Source organism: Zalophus californianus, unplaced genomic scaffold, assembly GCF_009762305.2.
Source record: "Zalophus californianus isolate mZalCal1 unplaced genomic scaffold, mZalCal1.pri.v2 scaffold_23_ctg1_2, whole genome shotgun sequence".
Taxonomy (NCBI): Eukaryota; Metazoa; Chordata; class Mammalia; order Carnivora; family Otariidae; genus Zalophus; species Zalophus californianus.
Genome location: NW_023365532.1, coordinates 56,589 through 77,974, shown reverse-complemented (window position 1 = coordinate 77,974; position 21,386 = coordinate 56,589). Strand labels below are relative to the sequence as shown.

At 51.9% G+C, this 21,386-nt stretch overlaps 2 protein-coding genes across 24 annotated transcripts in view; one reads left to right on the top strand and one right to left on the bottom strand.

Annotated features, from left to right (window-relative positions):
* Window positions 1–13,892, top strand: part of LOC118356673 (probable phospholipid-transporting ATPase IIB) — a 56,556-nt gene extending 42,664 nt beyond the window's left edge. For 17 of the 23 annotated variants that reach the window (XM_035725964.1, XM_035725973.1, XM_035725965.1 and 14 more), the window contains 2 exons: window positions 11,361–11,466; window positions 11,972–13,892. In XM_035725964.1, coding sequence (XP_035581857.1) covers window positions 12,142–13,869 — 1,728 coding nt within the window. In that variant the 5' untranslated portion in view covers window positions 11,361–11,466; window positions 11,972–12,141 and the 3' untranslated portion in view covers window positions 13,870–13,892. Of the gene's footprint in view, window positions 1–637; window positions 653–7,074; window positions 10,198–10,586; window positions 11,467–11,971 lie in introns of those variants that run through there. The other 6 variants (XR_004819880.1, XR_004819881.1, XM_035725970.1 and 3 more) reach the window with 5 other exon arrangements.
* Window positions 13,893–14,041: 149 nt separating this feature from the next.
* The window catches only part of LOC118356674 (limb region 1 protein homolog), a 62,363-nt gene continuing 55,018 nt past the window's right edge, over window positions 14,042–21,386 (bottom strand). The window contains exons 6-10 of the mRNA XM_035725975.1: window positions 20,600–20,726; window positions 20,088–20,156; window positions 19,313–19,377; window positions 15,512–15,628; window positions 14,042–14,939 (exon numbers count right to left, since the gene is read on the bottom strand). Coding sequence (XP_035581868.1) covers window positions 14,790–14,939; window positions 15,512–15,628; window positions 19,313–19,377; window positions 20,088–20,156; window positions 20,600–20,726 — 528 coding nt within the window. The 3' untranslated portion in view covers window positions 14,042–14,789. The remainder of the gene's footprint in view (window positions 14,940–15,511; window positions 15,629–19,312; window positions 19,378–20,087; window positions 20,157–20,599; window positions 20,727–21,386) is intronic.

The following is a 21,386-nucleotide window of genomic DNA, read 5'->3' as shown; positions in this document are numbered from 1 at the left end:
TGTCTACTAAAATAAAAATCTTCAAACCCTAGCCAGTAGAAAAGTCTTAAATCTGTGTGGTGTGTCGGAGCTTGGACAGTTGCAGCTCAGGGAGTCTCTTTGTGGTGTCCTATTGACTGTGTATTAACACAGGGCTTTCTGTGGGGCCGGCATCTAATTGTTTAGAATGCAGATGAAGCTGTTGATGGATCTGGGGACTGATGGCTTAAATTCCAATTGATCAGTTGCTTCATCAGTTTCTTAATTCAGATCAAATATCTCCTGAATGCACACAGTTCTTTTAGTCTATTAAGAGAAATTAATGCTTTAGAACTAATTTTCACCAATCTCTTATAAATGCCAATATCTTTTTCACTTGTCTCCTCAGTGATGACCTTATAGTTTAAGTGTTTGGGACCTACTACAATAGCTCGGCCTCACCTGTTAGTGGGGCAGGGGTAGGTAAATGACACTGTACTCATCCACATTCTCTCTCTGGTGCTATTCATCTTCCCACCAGCTTAAAAATTTCATGCCGTCATTGAGTCATATAAATGATTTAGACATTAAGTTTAATGGCAAACGATCTGGTATTAAATATGCGAAGTCAATGTCTATTTTTCTTTTGTTGGGCATATACTGTACCCATCTCTTTCAGAGCTACTGGATTCATGAGCTGTTGCAGACAATCTACTAATATTACAGGATAACTTACCACCGTATATGACAGACTACGGTGCTCAGTCTCGTCGTGTCCCATCAGTTACTTTATCACCACTTGAGGCAGCTCTCCTGTGGGACACCTAGTCTAGTTGGTCTTCATTTGATTGTCATTAAACCTGTCCTTTCCTGTCAGCTCTTGTCAGTTATACAAAATAAAATCAAGTATTCATAAGAAGTCTGTAACGGGATATAAGCAGACCAATTTAATAATTCATTTTTGCTGAGCCTTCACTGGCCTCAGTTGTAGCTAGTGCTTGCTGTTAAACATGATTAGATATGGTGTGTGTAAGACATGGCAAGTTGGCCATACTTCTGATTTTGCTACAGTTCATTCTCTCTTTTTAAATTCTGTCAGTTACTGCGAAGTTAGTAATGTGAACTGTACTCGAAAATAAGTAATATGTCTATTGCCCCTAAATTTTTTAAAGAATTTTTTTTTTAAGATTTTATTTATTTATTTGAGAGAGAGAGAATGAGAGACAGAGAGCACGAGAGGGAAGAGGGTCAGAAGGAGAAGCAGACTCCCCGCCGAGCAGGGAGGCCGATGTGGGACTCGATCCCGGGACTCCAGGATCATGACCTGAGCCGAAGGCAGTCGCCCAACCAACTGAGCCACCCAGGCGCCCTGCCCCTAAATTTTTAAAGCAGCATATAATTATTTAACATGAAGATGTCCTTTTTTCTTTAAAGAAAGACAACTGTATTGCTTCCAGTGTTTAATAAGTTTACAGAACCTAGGTATTACTTTCACTTTTAGAAACAGAATGTTTGAAATATAAGAGTCTCTAGAGATTCTCCCTTCTTATTTTCTATGTTAGAAAGCAAACCTAGAGCAGAGCTGTTGGCACTGACATCTCAAAGTATGTGTCCGACAGAATCTAGAATCCGATCCGTATGCGGTTACTTTTGAATCAGAACACACATAAGCACATACACACACATGTATAAACATGCATATATTTTAAGAGGAAAAAAAATCAAGTTTGAAAAACTGTTTAACTGTAAAATAACATCCACTACAAATTTCCCTATTCTCCTTTTCAGTTGAAACCAGTTTGTAAAATATTCTCCTTGTGCTAGGTCCTTTGGCAAGTAATGCATAACAAAATTTATTTATGTATTTAGATATATCTTTCAAAGTACATGTAATCAGACAAAGGTCTCCTGGGTAAGTCTTCTCTTGATACAGTAGATGATTGAGAAGTCATTTCATAGCGCTCCGTCTTTTGGAGCCTTGGGAAAGTGACTTGGTTTCTGTGGAGGCGCCTAGAATCCTGCTGGCAGCACCACAGCAGAGAGCCGCTCCAAGGGTTGGAAGTGTCATTGGTGAAGGGTTTGCGTGGGGCACATTCCAGATCCTGAACTGTGATTAGTTGAAGGTGCATTGGCTGGCAGAGAAAAGTAGTAAGAGCAAGAAAACGCTCGTGGTATGTGCAGGACTACAGTTTCTAACAGAGCGCTCAAGGGAAAATGCGTCTAGCACGGATGTGGGTTTGCACAGACCCATTTTAGTGTTAGGACGTTATGTGAGAGGTGTCCTGGACTGGGCTCGGTGAAGATACGTTCTACCTTCACTAGTCCCCCAGACTTGAGAAAGAGGTCGCTAAATGAGTTCCAGGCGTACGGCTCTCACTGGCATACTTCAGTAGATTTTCCTCTAAATTTTACAACGCAAGTCTGAAGTCAGTGCGATTTTCTCCCCCCGTGCAGATGGAAGCTTTAGTGGGGCGAGGTAACTGGCAGGGAGCATCGGTGAGTGAGGTGCAGAGCTGGTGTTCAGCCCAAGACTGGCCCTTCCCGCTGTGCCCCGGGAACAGGAGCCTCTCCTAGAGCTCGGCTGACACTCTGGGCCACGTTGCTCTTCACTGGGGCCGTTGGTCTTACCTGCCGTAGGCTGCTGAGCAGCACTCCTGCCCCAGGTCACAAGATACCAGCAGCGGGTTTGAAAACAAACAGGGTCTCCACAAGTTTCCAAGTGCCCCCCCAGGGGGGAAATCACCCCTAGTTGAAAAGCACTGGAGGACTTTTTTGTTTTCATTGAAGAGAATCCCTAAGTGTTCAGTTATGTATCTTTTGAGACTAATTAATATTCTTCAGAGATGCTCTCAGTAAGAACAAACTGATTCTGTGGTATTTGCCTCCGTGGGGAAGAAGCTTCTGCTCCTGCCAGTGCAGCCAAGAATTCAGGGGCTGGCTCCATGTCCCTGCTGCTGCCAGGCTAAGGCCAGGGCGTCCCCCTGCAGGGGTGTCCACTAGCTGCCCACTTCCCCAGGCCTGGTGGACTGGGCCTCCCTTCTGCTCACCAGCTTCCACTCAGAGGCAGGAGCTCTGCCCCGTTTTGACAGTCTGGGAGTAATGGAGCCCCAGCTGGTCAGCCCCACCGGCTAGCTTGTAGGGCCGGAAGGGCTGCCACAACTCCTCCCCTAACCCAGCGCCCACTTAGAAGCAAGCAGGGGCCCCTCCAGATAAGGCTGGGTGCTGTCCTCTTCCTTTCCCCGTGTCTTGGCCCAGACCTTTGCAGACCTTGCTCCAGTTCATGCCTACGGGAGGTGGTGAAAACAGCGGAGAGCTTGGTGGTCCGTCGTTCAAAGGGAGGATCCATGATACGTACCAACAAAGGACAGAGCAGCCCAGTGAGAAACTTTATTGCCAGAACCAGGGAAAGATTCAGCCTAAAGGAGTCCCACAGAATCACACTCTACACTGCGTGCATGTGCTAGTCTGCTCTGCTCAGGAGTGGTCAGAGCGAGACGGTCTTGAAAAGGCCTCCAGGACACACATCCATCAGCAAAGCCAAAGCCTTGCTTGTCTCAGGGGCCCTGAGCACAGTCTCTGGGTGTACTGCGCACAGCGAGTGGTAGTTCCTGTGAAGCTGAGCTTAGAAATAGAATCGCATGCCTCCCCGTTGGTCTAGAAGATTGTACGTGTGCCGGAACCATGGCTGTGGGCCCAGGAGCGTGGACAGAGACCACCTGCAAGGTGCTGGTCCATTCCTGACTGAACTAGGGGCAGAATCAAGAACCAACTTCCCAGTTGGGGAGAATAGCCTCTAAGCCACATGTATCCAGTGGTAAAGGGTGAAAATCTGACTCAGTGAGTTCAGACACCACTTTTGACCAAGAGGAAGTTGGTGTGGGGCCAGGAGCAGCCCGTAGAAAGCCAGGAATACAAATCTGGTCAGGGACAGGAGAGGGGTGGTGCATGCTACAGGGTCATTGGACTTCACAGAATTAGGTCAGCCAAGTCACGAAAAAGAAACATGTCTGAACAACAACCAGCACTCAACATGTTTGATGTTTGTGTAACAGTTCAGAGTGTTCACTCATCAACTCTGGTGAATTTTATGTGATTGTACAGCAGAGGGGTTTGAAGTCAGATGGGCCTCCTGATGGCATTGTGCCGTTCATCCTGCCTGGCCCGGTGAGACCTCAGGGCAGTGCACCTCTAAGCTTGAAATAGGGGCCTGTTCCCTACCGACGGTCCAACAGGACCTCAAATATATATAGGCCAGGACTGGCACTTAGTAGATGCTCAGTATATATTAGTAACTTTCTTGTTCAGAGAGAAATGACTTTTTATTATGCATGTATGTCTCTGTATATTTTGTGAGGAGTGTGGAACAGTTTCTAATCAAGAAAGTAGATACCCTATTTATTTCCTCTTAGTTTGGAGTGTTCTGTTAGTTTCTCCCCATAACGATCTTTGGAAGGTATTTTCTAAAGGAGCCAGGCCCCAGAGAAGTAGACTTGTATTAAATCCCACGTCCCCGAATTCCTCTCCCTGGCACGTTGTCCCTCCTCCTGCCCACCCCCCAGGGGTCTCTGTAATTGTGGTCCTTTGGTCCTTGAGGTTCAGAGGGATCCCCGTCGTGGCAGAGAAGACAATTACACTCACAGAGCTAGTATACTGCTTTGTAAAGGAGACTTTTCTGGATGCTACGGGTCTTCTTTCCCTGAACTGCAGGTGGTACCTGCTTTTCATTTCCAGCTGAATCCCCGTCCCTCTCACCTTCACAGAAACCGCTCCATCTCATTTCTAGAGTAGGACATTGGGTGTGCCCGAAGGGATCGAGTGTGGGTTCTGTTTTAGAATCTCGAGTCTGGGTTACTTGTCAGCCCTGTCCTACATGTGTCTCCCAGAACTTGTTTTACTCCTTCGGATTTTGCTCATTTGCTTCTCTGATCATTAGACGAAACACTTACTGAGGTCAGGGGTCCCTGGAAGAATGTTCTCAGTGTCGTAGGTGTTGTGTGGATTTGGAGTGCACCCGGAAGAGAAGCTGTGTGTGAGCCCGTGGTGAGGAAGGGTGCAGCCGCGCCCCGTGAGCTGGGGTACAAGTTGGCCGTGTCTGCTGGTTTGCTGCCAAATCTTCAAGTCTGTATTTCCATTTTTGAAGCTATCAGTAAATCTCTTTCAAACATTTGTCAGTATGTACAACCTCCCCATCACTATCCAGTTTTATTTTTGTTGTTTTAATTATAAATATCTAATAGTTTATTTTAACCATTTGAAATTACTTGAACAATGTCACGGTTAAATAACCATATCATTTCAGCTGCTTTTTGGACAAGTGATTGTTTTGTTTTGGAGGGAGAGAGAGGAAGAGAAAAGGTGGGCGGGACGCAGAGGGAGAGAGAATCCTAAGCAGACGCCAAGCGTGGACTCAGTGTCATGACCCTGAGATCGTGACCCAGGCTGAAATCGAGAGTTGGACGCTTCACTTACTGAGCCACCCGGGCCCCCCTGGATAAGTGATTTTTAACAGGTTCTATTAGATATCAGAAAACTCAGCCAGCATCTTCTGCTTCTGTCTTCTGAATCTAAGCAACTTAGAAGCCACCACAGTGGAAGTTTTAGGCCCTCTCTTTACTGGGTGACTACAGCCTGTGAGCAGTCATGGGCTTTTTTGTAAGGCTGTTCACCTCTTTCCCTCTACCAGTCACCTTACGATTTCTGTATCTTCCTTTAAAGTTAAAACCCCTTTCACCCAGGACACTGAAAGTTACGCCATCAATACTAATAAATAAGTAGTTTAAAATATTGTGAAAACGTTTTATTTAATGTTTCTGTTTTGCTGTCTTCTGGATAAAAGGGAAAAGGCCATGAGATAAGTTATTGATGAAATGAGCTGCTGAAGTGGAGAGGAGGTGTAGTCGGCCGATAACTGTCATAGCGTGAGCGCTGGTAAATGACCGCGCATGCAGTCAGCCGTCCACCAGAGCCGTTCTGGTGCTGAGCTGCATCGATCAGTAGTAGGGTGTCAGCGAAATTGATGGATGGGGCCAACACGGACAGACAGCAGAAGGGAGCCCTGAAATATAAATATGAGAAAAGTACAAGGAAGGGGAGTCTCCATCTCTGCAGGTGTTCAAATATAAATTGAAATGTGGGTTTCTGTGGTGCAGTTCCAGTTATTTGCAGCATTGACACCGAAAACATCCGACATACACGTTGGACCCCTTCACAGCTACAAATGACCCAGAAGTGATCCAAACACACCGACCACAAAGAGAGGAACTTGGGCCCCCAAGCAGACCTCCTGAGAGCGGGGGCGCTAGGGGCTCTGAACATGGCCATGTGGGCAGTGCCGGGCTCCAGAGACTCCCTTGAGGGGACAGAGGTCGGAATCTGCTCTGATAGCTCCGCTCGGCGTGGCACCACCTGACAGAGTCGGGGTCAGCCCCATACGAGTTGCGGATGTCCCGGTGACTCTTGCGCACGGCCACAAACCTCAGCTTCTTCATGACCCCGGGCCAGCCCAGCAGCTGCAGGTCCCACAGGTACTCTGGGGACAGACCTTGGTGGGCTTGTGGTAGAGAAGATACCTGTTCAGGTGGCTCTCGTCATGCCACAGGGCCTCGATCCCATTGGCCCAGTCGACCACCATCGCCTGGTGACAGGCTGAGGTCAGTCGGGGAACCTCCGGCACCGAACCCCCAGAAAAGCCTCCTGCGTAGTAAAAGTCACCCGGGTCCCTGGGGTGTGCCCCTGGGACCTTGTCCGCGCTCATAGCTGAAGTCCTAGAAGGTCACCCTGGAGAAACCGGGGTGCAGGGTGCCTAAGAGGAGGGACAGGCTCTCCACGCCCACGTGGTCGCTCAACTTCATGTCCACTACACGGACAGCAGGTAGTCCACCTTGCGAAGGAAGAGCGAATGCGAGAAGTTGCTGATCTCCATGCGGTGCATGGTCACATCCTGCCAGCAGGGGGCCCCGGGGACCTGGAACCAGCACTCTCTGGTCCTACGGGAGCAGCACTCGGGCCCGGCAGCCGGCCAGTCGGTGAAGACATAGTAGGTGACCCTGTGTCCCGCCGTGAACTGCTTCTCCGCCGGCTGCAGGAACGGCTCCAGGAAGACCACGTAGCTACAGCGACGGGGGATAGGGCGGGAGGAGAGTCACTGCCAGAGGCTGGTGGCAGGACCCCAGAGCTCGGGGCCGTGCACGTGTTCACCTTCGTCACTGGGACACGCCCCGGGCTGCGTTAAGCCACAGCCACCCTCCTGGCCTGTCCTGAGAGAGTCCGCCGGCGGGCCCTCCCTCCCTTCTGCTCCCAGAGATGGGGGCCCTCAGCACCCCATCTTACAAACGGGAGCCCGAGGCTTGGGAGGCTGGAAACCCATGCAGCCACACAGTCAGCATGCTGGAGCCAGGGACACTGCCCCGTGCTGAGCTCCCGGGCAAACCCTGCAGGTGCCCTCCCCTGGCCGCCCCCCTGCGGGTCCCCTCCCCACCTGCCAGGACTGGAGCTCCTTTGGGCACAGCCCTCGTTCCTTTGCCCAACAGACCGGCTAGAAGAAGCAGGGCCAGCCACCTGCCCCTCTTGCTTTGGGTGGGCTGTCGCTGGTCCCCACAGCTGGCTGCACCCCCTGGAGGGTCCCCCCGTGAAGGCTACGGGGCCTCTTGCTGACAAGGTCCTCAATCTACCACTGGTATTCCTAGGAGGGGTCACCCTGAACTCCCCCAGACCGGGAATCAGGTGCAGCCCGGGGACAGGGAAGGGGAAAGAGGACCCTGGGAGTTGAGGGGGGTTGCTTAGACCCCAGCCTTGAATCCAAGGGGGTAAGCTTCTGGATCCAGGTCGACATATGCCCCTCCCTCAGTCCAAAGCCCTCACACGGCTGGTCCCCCTGTGAGGGGTCTACCTGCTCCGCACCGTGGGGACAGCAGCTCCCCCAGCGTCAGGCAAGTGTGGTGAGCCCTCTGAGTCTGGTTTTTTGGAGCACGCACTGAGGCTACTTCCCTGGGCCTGCCCCACACCTGGCAGCTTAGTCAAGGGCTCACACGGGGAAGGCGGCCACTGCCTTGAAACAGGGGACAGGCACACAACCCGCAGGCCCGGATCAGGTCACCAGGGGAAAGGCCGGGCCCAGTCGTTGTGAGTGTGGTTTCACGGCCCCTTCCCTCAAGGACGCTGCCGGCAAGGGCTCCCTCATGCACGCCCGGCACCTGCCCTCGCCCCGGGGCTGCGCTCCCGGCCCAGAGGGGGACGCATGAGGACCGCCTGTGCGGGCAGCGTTGGGACAGGGCCACTGGCGCTGGCCGCGGACCCTGGGCCGTGAGGGTCTGGTTGGTGATTTCAGTCCCTGCTCTCCAGGACCTGGAGGACGACTCTGAGGCGACCTGGGCCCTTCCTAGTCCCCCCCGCACATGGGGCTGAAGGCCTCCCTTGCGATGGTCTGGGAAAAGGGTTGCACGGGCCTCAGGCCATCCTGCGGGCCTCGGCGAGCTCTGTGGAGGAAGGAAGCTCTGACTGCCGATGCTGTGGCCAGCCCCGGCTTCCAGAGGCTCCCAGGGGCCAGGCCACTTGCCGGCAGCCATGCCCAGCGCGCTCCTGGGTCCGCTGGGGTCCCAGGGCCTCACTGCTCAGCTCCCTCTCAGGGGCCTGGGCTCTGGCACCGAGTGCTGTCTGACCCGAGTGCTGTCTGAGGCTGTGCCCTCCTGAGCCTCATCCTCTAAGAGACACACAGAAGGGGCCAGCCCGACAAGCATCTCCTCGCTACCAATGCACAGGGCACACGTGACCCCCTTCCACTTCTCTGGTGGGGGGCTCCCCGGAAGCCCCATTGTTGGGGTGCTCTGCCCCTTGACTCAGCAGGATAGCAGCCTGGGGTCAGGGCTGTGTCTGTCCGAGGGGAGTGGCAGCAGGCGGGGGCTGTCACCCACTGTGACGGGCAGCCTCCTGAGAGGGAGCCAGGTGCTGTCCCCTCACCGGGCCCACGAGAGCCCAGTAAGACTGCTGAATGCATGCACTTTCGCATTAATCCCCAGGACGGGGTCCCCCCACTCTGTGCTCAACACACCGACAGTCCCATGGTGACGTTCTGCAGCTAGAACTGCTCGTTCAGGACGTCAGTGTTGCAGGTCCCTTCCCAGAAGATGGGGGCCAGGCAAGGGGTGAGGGCAAGGACATCGTTCCTCCGGGAACACAAGAGAACAGCATGGCGATGTGCGAGCTGGGAGGAGGGTGAGCGCACCAAGGGCCCTGGTGCTCACCACCCCCACCTGGAACCTCACCATCCCCCGCCCCATGCCTTCAGGGGCCCACCAGGTGCACCCTCCTTCCAGAAGGACTTCACACTTGCAAGAAACCCAGACTCAAACCTATGCAAATCCCTTCCAGCTCTAAGCAAACCTGGTCCCTGCCAGACCTCAGAGTGGGAGCAGGGATTTCCCAGCAAAGCCAGGGGGCCCTCCCCCGGGAGGGAACAAGCCCCCCTCACACATTCTTTGGTGGGCAAGGGATAGAAAGCAGGAAATGCAAGGCACAGAGAGAGAAAGGGACAGAGAATAATCTGTGGGCTCCAAATCGAGATCTCTGAAACAGGGAGAGGAAAAGAATCTGGCAATCGTGCACCCGCTGAGTTTTCAATCAGCCCGCCCTTCCTTGCCTACCTTAAATTTCCCTAAGTTTGAGAAAGGGAGGGGAAGAGAGGGAAGGGGAGGGGGGGAAATTTCAGTGAATGTATTCCCGGGGGTGTTAGCACCTTGGCTGGGGATAAAGCATCCTGAAAAATCACACAACGTGATGTGAGTTTGCAGGGAGGTGGCTGTGCCTTTATGATCTTGGAGAGATGGGGATAGGAAGGCGGTAGGAGGGCAGGTGTTGGCCAGGCAGGAGGATGCCCGACCGGACCCATTCTGCCCACGCCCTCCAGATTACGTGGGGGAAAGAGTCTGCCACACTTCTCTGCTGGGAAGTAGACCACGGCTCTTGGACCAATGTCGTCCTTCTGTATGCGTCCCACAGCGCGTCTGCCACCAGTCCCCGTGGGCCCTGACGTCCTACACTTCCTCAGGAAGTCTTCCACTTATTCGCCCAACATTTCCAAGCACCCGTGACAGGCCACGCACGTGCTAGCTGCCGGAGAGAGGCAAACTGGCAAATTCAGTTTCAGAGATCTGATGCCAGGACAGGCTCGCACCAGCGCAGCCGCCCTTCACACGACCGCAGACCCGGGGAAAAGTGTCTGGAGAGAGTGCAAAACAACGGCAGGTCTGACTCACGCCGGGTGGAGCAGGAGGGGTCAGGGAGGGCTTCTCGGAGGAAGGGACATTCGGAAGAGAGCTGAGGCACAGAGGTAGTTAGGGAAGTTGGGTGGGCTTCCGCGGAAGAGGAGACCACTTGTGAAAAACCCCAGAGTGGTGGAAGCGGAGGGAAGGGTGAGGGGGGGGAGAGCACAGGCCGTGGAGGGCGGTTCAGTCCGAGGACAGGGAGCCCCGGGCAGGCTCGGGGGCTGAGCTTGGAGCCCAGGACCCCCAAACGGAGATGCCACGTGGGGGGCTGGAGTTCAGAGGACAGAGAGATGTGGGAGCCGGACACGTGGAGTCACCAGTATGTAGTTGGCGATGCAATTCGCTGGTGCGGTTAGGGCCACCCGAGGAGAACACAGTAGAACGGCATCAGTCAGCTACTACCACGTAAGGACCACCCACAGGATCTCTGTGCTATGAACCGACATGAATGTACTTAGCGTTCCCGTCTGGGCAGCATGGGGTCAGGTGGTGCAGGCCGGCCCTGCTGGGCGGCGGGGGTCTCCGCAGCTTGCGCCCGCCTTGGGGGGTGACTGTCCGTGACTGGTTCGTGCCGGCTCTGCTATCATTGTCCCCCTCCCACCGAGGGCGGCCACGTCCTGCTCCTCTCACGGCCACGCCGAGGCCACAGCAGGCGAGGCCACAGCAGGCTGGGAGGAAGGGCTCAGCACAGGACTGCATTTCTGCCTCAGCGGCTAAGTGAAGCATGTCGAGGGGCCAAACCCCAAGTGCAGAAGGGCCTGCACAGGGTCTGTCGAGGGTCACAGCCCTGGGCACGCGCAGGAGCCCAGGCTGAACCCAGCTCTGTGTCCTCACACAAGGGCTGCACCCAGGCCTTGCGTGGGCTGTGGGTGGGGTGGGGTGGGAGGGTGTCACTGTATAGATGGGGCATGGGGGGGGTCAGCATTGAACAGCTGGGGGAGGGGCCCTCGCGGCTGGGGCTCTTGTCTGAGGAGGAAGTTGGGTGAGGGGACCCCGGCCATGGTGACCTCACTTCCCTGACAACAGAGCCCATCAGAATTTGGAACCCAGGTAACCAGGAACCCACATTCCAGAGACAGCCCCCGGCCCAGCTCATTACTTTAGAGATAGTCAAACCAACATGTTCGCATGCTGTGTTCCAAGATCCGGAGGTTGCCGACGGAAGAAAGCGCGCCCAGCAAATGCTGTCTCAAGATGTCCTTTTAGGGCTCCCCACCGCCTCTGGCCGTTTGGTCGGAAAGACCACAAGGTGACACCAGGAGCCCCAGAGCCGGCCACCGAGCCCCACAGGGTCTAATCCACCTGTGCAGCCCCAGGTCCCCACCCGTGTGTGTGTGTGTGTGTGTGTGTGTGTGTGTGTGTGTGTGTGCCCCACAGGGTCTAATCCACCTGTGCAGCCCCAGGTCCCCGTGTGTGTGTGTGTGTGTGTGTGTGTGTGTGTGAGTGAAGAGGGGTCATGTAGGGTGGGCCAACCCCATTCAAGAGCAGGCTGATGAGGGGTCAGATACCCAGTGGGCAGGTCTTGTTCAAGGTCAAGGGTGGCTGGGTGGGACGGAGTGTGTGCAGATGCGAGCTTCTGCCCTGGGTTTATCCCAATTGCCCTGGAGCGGGGGGTCACTGTACCGCGTGCAGGGCTGGGCACGCACAGGTGTGTCTGATCTGGGAGCAGGAGGGGGACAGGGCAGGGGGACAGGGAGGCTGGCTGGGCAGGGCTGTGATGCCTCTGGGCCGGCTACCCGTCCCTGTCTTTGCAGACCACGGATGAAATCGGGAGGAGGCTGGCGGACAGCCGTGACGTTTCCGCGACCTGGGGCGTGACCCCACAGGGGTCCCCAGGAGCAGGTGCTGGGGATTGCGGGGGAAGGCCTCCGACACCACCAGGACCACTGTCCCTGGTGGTCATTGACTGGATTGTGCTCCAGGAATGGAGCCCACGGAGACCGAGCTCGAGGCTGAGAAGCCTGGGGCGGGGTGCCTGTGGGTGTGTGGGGACGGGTTGGGGCCGGCCCCACAGGGAGGAGCCCCGAGAGGCTGGTGTGGGGCCAGGAGCAAAGACTGTGTGCAGAGCACCCAGCGGGTGGACTGCAGTCGGGGAGACGTCCCGGGGAGGGCTCCTTCCTGGCTGCGGCTTCTCTGGGAGGCTCTGGGCTGGGCTCTGTCTTGCAAATACCCACGGAGAGCAGGCACGGGGGTGAGCTTTCCTCCTCTCACAGATGTTCCACGACCTAAGGAGCTAGAGCCGGCTCCAACTCCCTCAGCAGCTCTCCAGGGAGGGGTGGTGCCTGCAGAGACTTCAGCAGGAGCCCAGGAGCCGGCAGTTGACCCGGCACCTGCCCACGGAGAGCCTGACGCCGACCAGGAAGGGCCTGCTCGAGAACCTGTGCCCGGAGAGCCTGCCCCTGTTCCTGCCACTGTTCCTGCCGGAGCCAGGGCCCCTGTGCCTGCCCCGAACTGTGGCCCTGCTCCTTGCCCAGACCCCGCTCCTGCCCTGGATCCTGACCCATCCCTACCCCTGCCAGTGCCCCTGTCCCTGCCCCTGACCCAGATACTGCCTTGGTTCCTGTATGTGCCATTGCTGCAGACCCTGTCCCTCCCCTTGCACCTGCCCCTACCCCTTCCCCTGCTTGTGCTCCTGTTCTGGCCCCTGACCCAAGTCCTGCCCCTTCCCCTGCCCATGCCTGTGTCCCTGTTTTCGCCTCTGACCCAAATCTTGCCCCCACTCATGTCCCTGCCCCTGCCCGTGCCCCTGCAGCTGCCACTTCCCCAGCACCTGCCTGTGCACCTGTTCTTGCCCCTGCTCCGGATCCTGACCCAGCCCCTGGCCTGGATCCTGCCCCTTCCCCTGCCCCTGGCTCTATTCCTGTTCTTGCCCCTGTCCCGGCTTCTGCCCCTGCACCTGCCCCTTCCCCGACGTGTGCAACTGTTCTTGCCCCTGACCCAGCTCCTGCCCTGGATCCTGCCCCTTCCCCTGCCCCTGCCTGTATTCCTGTTCTTGCCCCTGTCCCGGCTTCTGCCCCTGCAACTGTCCATTGCCCTGCCCCTCCCTGTGCTCCGGTGCTTGCCTCTGACCCAGCTCCTTCCCCTTTCCCTACCCGTTTCCCTGCCCCTGCATGTGCACCCATTCCTGCCCATGACCCGCCTCCTGCCCCTGCACCTGTCCGTTCCTCTACCTGTGTCCCTGTCCGTGCCCCTGCCAGAGCCAATGCCCTTTCCCCTGCCTGGGTTCCTGCTCCTGCCCCTGCCCCTGCCAGAGCCGATGCCCCTTCCCCTGCCTGGGTCCCTGTTCCTGCCCCTGCCCCTGCCACAGCCGATGCCCCTTCCCCTGCTTTCCAGGGCCGCGGGCCCTTCCCTTGGCCCTGCCTGTGCTCCTGTACTTGCCCATGACCCAGCTCCTACTGTGCATCCGGCCCCTGTCCCTCCTCTTGCATCTGGCCCTGCCCATCCTCCTGTTCCTGCAGGGCTCCCAGAACCACAGCCAGAGCCCACATCCTCGTGGGGAGAGCCCCTTGTACAATTCCCCTTATTTCCATCACCCGACCCTGATGCCCCGCCAGATTGTTTCATCCCCTCCCCCTGTGTTCTTTCTCTCTGGTACATATTAACTGTTATATTATCTTTCCTTATCCTCTACGCTGTTTATTATTTATTTTAAATAAAATTAATTGTTTTCTGTTGGACAAGTCTGCAGCATTAATTATATTCCCAATGCTGTGCCACCGCACCCCAGAACATTGCTGCACAATATCTGCTTCCGCAAAGGACACCCTGAACCAGAAGGCCTCCCTGCCCATTTCTCCCCGAGCCCAGGCCCTGGCGACCCCTAAGCTGCTTTCTCTCTCTGTTCCTTTCCTGGGTGTTTCCTGTACGTGGAATCACGCAATAGGGGCTTTTGCGTCTGCCCCCCTATTTTCAAAGGGAACTCGTTTCCTTCTGTATTTATTGGACACAGAATTTCCCTTATTCGATATTGAAATGCCTGGGGGTTACAGATCAGACGTAATCAGAGAGGCCACTTTAGGAATTATGGGCACAATCTTGGGGCCGAGACCCCTGTTCCTGCTGGGACACCTCAGCCTGACCCCAGACAGGACAGGGCTGGTTCCTCCTGTGGCCCACACAGAAACCAGGGAAATGCAGAAAGCTGGAAGACACACCCCAAAGGGCAATGCATTGCTCACAACCCCAGGCCAGAGAAAGGTTTCAGCGGACTCTGGTCCAAACCACGCTCCAAGTCACTGGGTTCCACAGGGAGAGACCACACGCATGCAAGTCCAAGTGGGGACAGGCACGGGGGTAGTCAGAGAAGCGCAGCTACCAGGGAAGGACTCTGGCAAAAAAAAAAAACTCTATGGAGGCAGCGCTGGTCACCCTCAGACCGGCAGGTGTCTGGTCTGGGGACCAGCAGCCCTGGGGAGAACGTGAGGAAGCGGAGGTCCCCTGGAGGAAAGGGTGACGGCACCCCTGTCTGGGAGGACAGTGCGCAGCACCCATCCCAGCCTGCAGGTGCACCCATCACCTACTGTGAGCAGCTCAATCCCAGCTTGTGGAGGGAAGACCCGTGTCCATAATCCCCTATTTGCAACAGAATCCATAAAGGGGAGTTTGGGGGTCAACACGTATACAGTGTTTAAGGTACAAGTCTCGAATTCCAACATCCATGGTCTGCTTGTCCACCTTGAGCCTTGTTTGGGAAGCAGGGGTGGGGACGCCCGGGGCTGTGACCTGTGGGAGGGGTGGGGAGGGGGAGCTCTGAATGGAGTGACCAAAGCACACGGGGTGACCTGCCCAGGAGGGACTCTCTCGGGCCCCAGCCCCTCTCCTGACCTCGCGCACGATGGCGAGGGTGTGATGATGAAGGTGCTGGCCCTTGGCTGGCCAGTTCCGTAGCTGGTGTCGGAGCTGCTCAGGCTCCACACCGGGCTCTGATCCCAGACCTGGTGCGAGAGCTGAAGCTGCAGCTGCCCCAGTCTCGGGAGCTGCGGCTCGCATCGCTGTTGGACCTGGCTCGAGCTCTGGGGCAGGTACTAGAGCTGAATCCCCCTCCAGAGATGATCTAGATCCGGTTCCGCACTTGGATAAGGCTCTTGAACCCACGAACGGCTTTCCTCCCCTGCCCATTTCATGGATGACAAAACTCGGGGCGGTGACGGGACCGGCTACCTGGGGGTAATGGCTACGGGGGGATTCAGCCCAAGGATCCTGCATGCCCTTCACCTCGTGCCTCATACAGGTCGGTCCTGAGCTGCCCGAAAGGGGGAAGGGCCTGAACCGCTGCTCCCGGCACCTGATCCCACCTGATCAGAGACTCTCGCCAGGGACGTGAAGTCCTCGTTTGACCTCTGCTCCGGCCAGCCCCACGTGAGCAGGGACCGTGCTTCCTCACCGCTGGGTCCCCAACCCCAGAACAGTGCCTGGTAGTGGTATCAGTTCACATTGTAGTGAATCACAGGGATCCCCCAGCAGCCCCTTGATGTGGGGGATGTTGCTTACAGAAGAGAGATCTGGGCCACAGACTTGTGTTCACTCTTTCATCCACTCGTGCAGCATCCCCACCTGTGTCTGTTTGCTGGAATTCAGAGGGGACCCCCAGACACCCTCCCTGCCCTCGGAGCTCCCAGCCCAACCAGTAGGTCAGCATCTCACCTACAGTCCGCAAGGGGGCGATACAGAGCTAGAGCATCTCTAGCACCAGACCTTGCAGGAGGCATGGGGCTGGGCCCGCCCTGGTGGCAGCTAAGATCTAGAACCATCTGACGCACTAGAACCTGCCCCAGTGCTGACCCGAGCCAGCCGTGGAAGCAGCTCGAGAGCCTGAGCCAGTGCCCCCACAGACTAGAGCCCGTCCAGCTCCGACCCGATAATACTGGTATTATCAAAATCATTCTGTAGACAGAACCCGAGAGAAATATTATGCTTGTATATACCCCACCCACTACCATACGGTACACCACTAGTAAAAAACAAGAACCACTAATCAATCACCAATTACATAGGATATGATCTGCACTATCTTCACAACTGATAAAGGCTAAAATATGTTTAATTCTAGCTTTGTTAATATAGGTATCCTTCTTGAAATGATCCTAAATATCTTCCTAGCTCTGGGGAAAATCTGAAAGAAGCCCAGAGCTGATATATTTAATGTCATTCAAACCCAAACTACTTATTCCCAACAAAACAATAAATTGTGAGAAGTTGATGGACAAAGCAAAAGGGTAGAAACCCTATATATGTATATCCTTTCAGCTCCCTGATGAGGTACATTCATAAAAAGCAGTCTCAAAGCATGTAACTCCTATCAGGTATCAAATCTGCCTAATTTCTATAAAATTCATTTAGAGCAATCCAATAATTCCCAGTATTTCAACAAATATTGATAATCCCTTATTATCAACAGGTTGAACACTCACAGCAAAATAAAATAGTAAAATAAGAATAAATACCAACACACAAATAAATAAGTACAAAAGCTGACCGACCTAGGAGAAAAGGGTGGGGTGACCCACTTCAGCAGGCCACCACTGAGGGCCTCCCCCAGGAGATGACCCTTGAGTCCTAAATGGGAAAGACTGGGCAGATGGACAGCACCGGTACAGGCAGCGGACTGGGCTAAATTAATCCAAGACAGGCTCTGAGCCTACAGTAGGCAGGGGCCCTATCTTTGTGGGTCATGATATCAAGCTTCTTTCCCATCAATATTCTCACCATTTCTACCATTTGGATCACAATCCAGTTTTTACTTTTCTTAAGGTCTAGCCCATACAAAAAGATTTCCTCTTACGATGCAAACTATCCATCAGTGACTTACCACCATGGGTCTGTCTTCATGTGAGTGAGTGACAATGAATGGCACACCGATATTTGTGTCAAATGCTTGTGTGCCTCATCCCCTTGATTCTACAACAATCCAATGTAAAACAGACTGTTATCACCCCCATCTTATAATATGCCAAGAAACAAGGGTTTGGCAAAGAAAAGTTATCTTCCTTTTAAAGCCTATACTCTTAAACACTCTGAGCTGATGGGGACCTAAATATGAGTCAAACACAGTCCCTGACCTCAAACAGCTTACGTTCTAGTGTCCAGGAAAAACAGAATGAACTCAAAAAAGTAATTATAGGGTGAAAATAACTGTCATAACTGAAGCAAAAATAAAATGTTACAAAAGTTCAGAGGAAGAAAGACCCCCAAATTCTAGGTGGGAAGAAAAAAGTTTTGGCGAGTGTTTTTCATAATAGTAGCCTCTTAGCTGATAGCTTAGCTTACTAAAAAGGGGAAAGGCATTTGGATCAGAAAACACTGTAAGCAAAACACAGAGATGAAGAGGTATGAAGTACACTCAGCAATAAAGCGGTTCGAGTATTCTGGAGCTTATGGCAGAACAAAACAGTGGTCCAGAGCCCAGGGTCTGTAACCAGTCTCTGGGTTCAAATCCCACCCCATCATGACTGATCTGTAATCTCGTACAAGTGACTTAATCTCCCTGAACTACAGTTAATTCAGCCATAAAATAAGACCACCACCTAACTTAGGGGTTTGTTAACACAATTAAATGAAATGTGTGTAAAATATAGTACTTATCACAAACATAGAGCCTACACTGAATTGAGTATCATTAATATTGGATGTTAGGAACAAGAAAAGAGGTGAAGATAATTAAAGTTTCGAGAATAATGTTAATAAAGAGACAAGTTTAGGACAAAAATCAGCTTTGGGAAGGGCACTAAGTAAGTAGTTTGGTTTTCTATAAGCTGAGCTTTCAGCTCCGTTGAGTATTCGGGTATAGCATTTACAATGTGGTGTAGTTTGTTTTCGGTGCCTTTTGCTCCCTAGAGCTACACATTTAGAAGTGTCATGAAAGTGGCAGAGGTGGTAAGGAGAACAGAGCAGAGCAACTTTAGACCAAGGACAGAACTTGGAACATTTGCCTATCTTAGGGGGCTAGGAAATAAAAACGGAAAAGGAGACCAAAAAACAAAAAGAAAAGCTCTGCCAGAGAATCAGGAAAAAATTAAGAATGCAGTGTCATGAAACCTCTTCAAGAGGGAAGTGAATTTCAAGATTTGATAGCATGTTTTGAGTGTGTATACATTTATGTAGCAAGTTAAATAATCCAATTTTATTTTTTTAAAAGACAGGAAAAAATTATTTGTCACTTATTTTTTTAAATCTTTCAAAATTAAGCAAGCATTACTAAAGGAATGTCTACTACAATATTTCCTCAAATTTTTTCTGATTAATCACCTCAATAGGAAAGACAAACATATAACCAAAATAATTTAATAGGTACTAACAAAGGGGAATATGAAAAGTGCAGAGAAAGGAGCTTGATTATCTCAACTTAAAGAAGAGGTGAGGCAAGGTTCAAGAGTAGGCAGTGGGTGCAGCAACATCAGAGCCAGGCCTTGAGGAGGCGGTCAGGCGGCTGCAGCAGGCAGGGGGCACTGATAGGAGAAAGCCCCGGACACGCCTGCTAAGTGAAAGCACGCGGCCCGTTGTGAGCACAGCCCATTAGCAGCGACTGTGCAGTCCGAGCCGCGGGGGCAGGAGCACAGGCTGGAGGTCAGCGGACGAGGGAAGAGGCTGTGAGTCATTCAGACCTGAGTCTGTAGGCAGTGAGGACCCATGAAAAGAATGTAAATGGCAAGTTCCTTAAATGCAGCTAAGAATTACTACCAACTGAAAATCAAAAATGAATATATGGCAACTCTGAGATTCAAGTGAAAAGTATAATCAAAATGTAACATGCAGACAACTTCTCAGAGACATAACTGCTCTGTAAATCAAGGAATATATGTGGTAAATTTTGAAACATAACAGAGTTACTACTGATACAACAGACACCTAAAATACCTGTAAGTATTTGTAAATTTTGTCTTAAAATTTGCCAGAAGAATTTCTACCTGAGTGTCTATAGTTAGTATTTTAAAAGCAAAAACAAATTTGTTTCCAAAGATGAAAAAAATTAAAATAAAAGCAACAATAACAAGGAGGTCACAAGCCCACAGAAATACACTAAGGTTTCTGATTGCTAATTCACAACCTAAAAGATGTTCAAATGTAAACACATTTAACAAACAAGATGACACACTTACTGTTGGCTTCACCAGCAACTGACCCATCACTGTGAACATGCGGGAAAGGCCAACAGGGGTACACACTGCAGGAGAGGTCACAGAGAGGAGGCTGATAAATGGCTAGCGCAAAATACAGAACAGACTCCAAGACGATCGTTGTAAGAAAAGTCTTGCCTCAAATTTAGATTCTCTCAGTGTTTTATCAGAGGAGCCTTCATCAATAAAGAAGCTAGAGAGGATGACAGGTGAAAGATGAAAGATACCCAAAGACTGAAGAAGGCTTAGCACGTGCAAGACTCTAGCATTGAATAATAGTATTTTCACTTAAAAAATTAAAAAAAAAAACTAAAGAACAGATTAAAATTTCAAGTACTGAAGGAGTTGAGAACCAAACAACTATCATCTTAACTCCTTTTAACTACATTTATCTGCTTATAATATCCCTGAGATATGCTGTAATGCCTCAGGTAAAACTGAGTACATTTTAACTAAATTAAACCACAAATTCACCACACAGGGTCTATGTTACTACTCAAAAGTAGAATCTAATGCTTCAGTGAGTGTGGGCCTGTGTGTGTGTCTCTCCACAAGAGAGGCTTTCCTTACAGAACAGCACATGAGTATTATTTCATGGCTTCAGTTTATCAAAATTTATCTTAACATAAAAAAAGTTAAGGGCCAATTTTAAAAACATCTCCAAGCTGTTAAGTAATTTCATCAGGAAACCTTAGTATAATTTTCTAGAACAAAGAACTCCATTTTCCCATCAACATTAAGCCAGAAAAATACTTACAGAGAAGTAACAAACATCCCGTCCGAGATATACAGGAATATAAATAGGGTAGGTAGAACTCCCAGAGATCTGTAAAGAAACACAAATATATTTTAGTAAATCCAAAATATTGTACATTAAGATATAGGTTGACTATAATGTTTGATAAACATCATAATTGTCTATTTGAGTCTACTAAACCATATAATTTCTAAATTGTACAATAAAAAGATCTAAAACAGAAAAGGAAATACCCCTTTTGCAAAACTTGTTTGGAGGGAGAAAAAAAGTCTCCATGGAATTTTAAGAACAGAAACCAACTAAGAAACAAAGAAAAATCTTAAAAAGCTGCTTGCTCGTTCTGAATACAGCAAACACAGGAACACTCATTTATGTTCTTAAACCTGTCTAAAGACTTGTCAACTCTGTAAATTAACAACAAGGGCTGGCCACACAAAGAATCACTACAACGTTCACGACAGCGAACGTGTAGTCATAGGCGGGTTCGAGGTCCCGGAGAGAAGCCGACTGACCGTACAAAGACTCCATGCTCGCGGCGTCCTTGTCAACGAGCGCGGAGGCCACCCACACCATCCCCAGGATGAGGAGCGCAAGCAGGACAAGCATGACCAGAGTTTCTAAAATTCGGGCTCGGATTCCCTGAAAAAGATAATGGAGATCTAACTGTATTTCATTTCATCTCATGATTAATTAGGCTTCTATCTGTAAGAAAGCACAAAAATTCTTTGGAAAGGGAAGAAATTTCTATTTATAAGGAAGACAGAAAACACTAGCTTTACAGTGTCATGTTTAGACTACCTTTGTTTTACCAAATTATGTAGAATACCATCAAGCTTTAAAAAACCAAAAAAATTCGTCACGAAAGCATTTTTCAGAGCAGTGTTTTAAGGGGCGCCTGGGAGGCTCAGCCCGTCAAGTGCCTGCCTGCCGCTCAGGTCATGGATCCAGCCCCACGCGGGGCTCCCTGCTCAGTGGGGACCTGCTTCTCCCTCTCCCTCCCGCTTGTACTCTCTCTTGCTATCTCTGTCACCGCCTCTCTCTCTCTCAGATAAATAAAATCTTAAAGAAAAAACAAAAACGGGTTTTAAAACACAGACTGATGAATTTTTGTCTGTGGCTCTAAGCAAGGGCCTCGAGGACGACCACGGTCCGGGGCCAAGCAGCCATGGGAGCGACGGACCCCGCGAGCACACACAGCCCCCAGTCCCCGGGCGCCAGCCACCTGCACCGCTCCCGCAGCCGCGGGTGCAGCCGCCAGCGTCCCCACCCCCTTCCCCCACGCCCACAGGGCCAGCGCCC